Here is a 3,402-nt window from a genome sequence, read left to right as displayed (position 1 = left end):
TTTTTTTTTGTTTGAGGATTATAACACTTGTACCCCTATTGGGTTGGAGAGTAACCGAGAAAAAAATACACTTAGTGGCTCTAGGATCGAGTTTGTTATTGGTGAGGCTTGTGTTATGGACAAATGCTGAGCACCCAAAAGTGCGGAGAGGAAGAGAAGTGAGGAAACGTGTGTGAGGATAAGTTTTCAGGATAATTTGGATAGGAGTTTGATAGTTAAGGACACGGGAAGGGAGCCAATTTGTCAAGTATGAAGCTGTGAGAATTGCTTCACTCCAGAATTGTTTGGGCACAGAATTAGTAAACATAATGGCTCAAGACGTTTCTAAGAGGTGACGATTTTTTCTTTCGGCGTTACCATTTTGTTGGGGGTGTATTAACGCAAGAGCTTTGATGAATTATGCCTTTGGTTTTAAGATATGGACTTAATGTAGAGTTAAAGTACTCACGAACATTGTTGGTACAAAGGATCTGTATTTTAGTTTGAAATTGGGTTTCAACCATGGCATAAAACTTTTAAAAAACTGTGATAACTTCAAAATTTTCTTTTAAAAGGAATACCCAACATACACGTTTATGATCATCAATAAAAGTGATAAACCATCGAGACCTAGAAACGTTGTTATTCGTGATGGACCCTAGATATTGCTGTGGATTAATGAAAAAGGTTTAGAATTTTTATATGGTTGATCACTTGGATGGGATAAGAGACGCAAGTATGCTTAGTCAAAGCTTGAGTTTGTTTGCACACTACTTGCTGGTTAATCTCAAAGATGTACAACCCATCACACTCCTTAGCACTGCCAATCATCCTCGGCAAAGTTAAATCCTGAAACTTACAGCCATAGGATGTAAACTTAGCAATACAATTTGAGTCTTTAGTCAATTTGCTAATTGAGAGAAGGTTACAAGTAATATTTGGGACATGCAAGACAGAGTGGAGGATTATTTCTTTAGATATTCGAATGGTTCCAATTCCAGCGATTGTTGATAGTGATCCATCATCAATTTTAATTTTTTTGATTGTTGTAACATGTCTTATAATTGGAAAATAATGTACGTTGGCTAGCATATGGTTTGAAGCTCTTGAATCAATGATCCAGGAACTTTGGTTGGTTGAAATTGTAGTTAAAGCAGAACAAATATTACCTTTCTGAGCTATAGAGGTAATGGGATTTGAGGGGCTGGAGTTTTTTGCGTTGTGTGCAAGAATAGCTTGTAGTTGTTCAAGTTGCTCCTTGCTGAAACCAAGGCCTTTTTCTAAGACCTGTAGCATTCTTATCCTCCTCCAAAGTGGTTGAGAAACCACGGTCTGCTCCTGTCTTTTTGTGTCCAATTTTTTCCTAATGGCTTCCAATTTGGTGGTTTACCATGTATCTCCCAACATGTCTCTCGAGTGTGCCCATGAAGTTGACAATAATCACACCATGGCCTCTCTCCCCCTTTTATTTATTTATTTATTTTTTTTGGTTCTCGGAAAGGTCCATTGTTGTTCAAAAAATTACTTTTTTTGCTTGTAAATAATGTTGATTCTGTATTGTACAGATCTGTTGTAATGATTTCTTTAGGTCTTTCCATCATTACCCTTTTTCTACTCTCCTCGCGTCTAACTTCTGCAAAGGCTTCTTTGACATCGGATAATGGCTTTGATCCGAGGATTCGACCCCTCACATCATCCAAACCTTTGTTGGGGCCATATAAAAAATCGAACAACCTCTCTTTGTTTAACATTTGCTTGAATTTCACACTTTCTTCACTGCATTTCCAACTATAATCTTAGAACATATCTAAATCTTGCCATAAAATCAATGGATCATTATAATATTTAGTAACAGAACTATCACCTTCTTTTTTTCTCTAATAGCAAATTTGAGTTCAAAGATTTTTGCTGAATTTCCAAGATCAAAATATGCTTCAGCCACTGCGTCCCATATTTCCTTTGCTGTTTTGTAGTAGAGATAGGTTTGACTTATCGTGGGCTCCATGGAATTGATCAGGCATGCCTTCACCCACCTCCATTTCTTATAATTTGCTGTGTCTACTTCCGGAGCCTTTGCTTCACCTGTGATGTGATCGAGCGTTCCCTTGCCATCGATGACCAGCTTAGCACATTGGGACCACTCCACGAAATTAGCTCCATTTAATTTCGTTGGAGTAATCTGTAGAGAGTGGGAATCAACTGGACTATAATGAGTCGCTTGACCAGTCGAGTTTGCCGTGTCAAAGGGACTATCGGAAGCTCTGCTCCTGGTCGGAGTAGACATTAAAACTGGTTGAGAAGAACCAGCTCTGGTGCCATAATAGGAGTTGAGAAAATAATTATTTGGATGATGAATTGAATTAGACAATGATCCTCTTTAAATAGAGGAGAATTTCATCAATTAAGGAGGATTTAATCCCTACAAATCAGCAACTAAACCCATAGAATGAGGGATTTGAATTTAACATAAATACAACCTGATTCTACTCCTAAAACACCTCAATCAAATCAGCAAATAATTTATAAACAACTGATATACAACATATTTCAACAAACTTTCTATGTGACTACGAGTCCTTGAGCACAATAATGATTATCTGAGGCGCACTCTACCAAACTGGCCGAGTCAAAGCAAATGAGGCCCTCCCCATCCCGTATTGAGCCCGAGTCATCCAGGATTCAAGTTCAACACTTCTCATATATATATATAAATTTTGCTTCTTTTCATCAGGTGGCCTGCAGGCCACAGGCCTCTATTGCCTCTGCCAGGCTCGGTACAACTGTACTGGACCAAGCCCGGTGCTGTTCCATACCTCCATTGCTGCATATTTAGACTGATGACAAATAAAGAGTGTAGGAACAAATTGAAAGAACATAACAATAAGTAATACATTCACTTAAGAGAGCTGTTTTAGGTCACCATTACACAGTACAGTAAATTATGTTTGGTCACAATTCATCTCCACAGATAAATACAGACTGATTACAAATTCAAGAATTCTCTTGTACACAAGCAACAATTCTCTGATGACAATGCAGGAGATGTAAGTTTCCTTCTGAATAACGACAATAAATCGAGGTTTTAATATGTTGATCTATTTCCGAGCTGCTAAGATATGGGTCTTGTTGGTCGTTCAAAGCCATTTCCTACCTGCATATCGAGCCATTCAACTTGTGGTCCTTGAGCATATTCTCTTGGTGCTTGTAAGCCAAAAATCATTCCAGTGACATCGAAAGTTGGTGTTGCTAGCTGCCAAACAATATTTATAAGTCAAAAAACATAGAGATTGACCAATGGGAATCTGTGCCTTGCCGCATTATTGGTTGAGTGGAACTTAAATTCACATACATCAGATACTACTTCGAAAGGAAAAGATATCTTCGCTCTAATGAATGTGTAGAATACCTAGAGAACATTTTAAA

General features: G+C 37.9%; 1 protein-coding gene across 1 annotated transcript in view; it reads right to left on the bottom strand.

Annotated features, from left to right (window-relative positions):
- Positions 1-2,843: 2,843 nt before the first annotated feature.
- The window catches only part of LOC111385988 (transcription factor BHLH089-like), a 5,579-nt gene continuing 5,020 nt past the window's right edge, over positions 2,844-3,402 (bottom strand). The window contains exon 6 of the mRNA XM_023010411.1: positions 2,844-3,229. Within this exon, the coding sequence (XP_022866179.1) occupies positions 3,089-3,229 (141 nt within the window). The 3' untranslated portion in view covers positions 2,844-3,088. The remainder of the gene's footprint in view (positions 3,230-3,402) is intronic.

Source organism: Olea europaea, unplaced genomic scaffold (genome assembly GCF_002742605.1).
Source record: "Olea europaea var. sylvestris unplaced genomic scaffold, O_europaea_v1 scaffold3365, whole genome shotgun sequence".
Taxonomy (NCBI): domain Eukaryota; kingdom Viridiplantae; phylum Streptophyta; class Magnoliopsida; order Lamiales; family Oleaceae; genus Olea; species Olea europaea.
The sequence above is the reverse complement of the archived record's forward strand: the minus strand, read 5'-3'. Positions and strand labels throughout refer to the sequence as shown.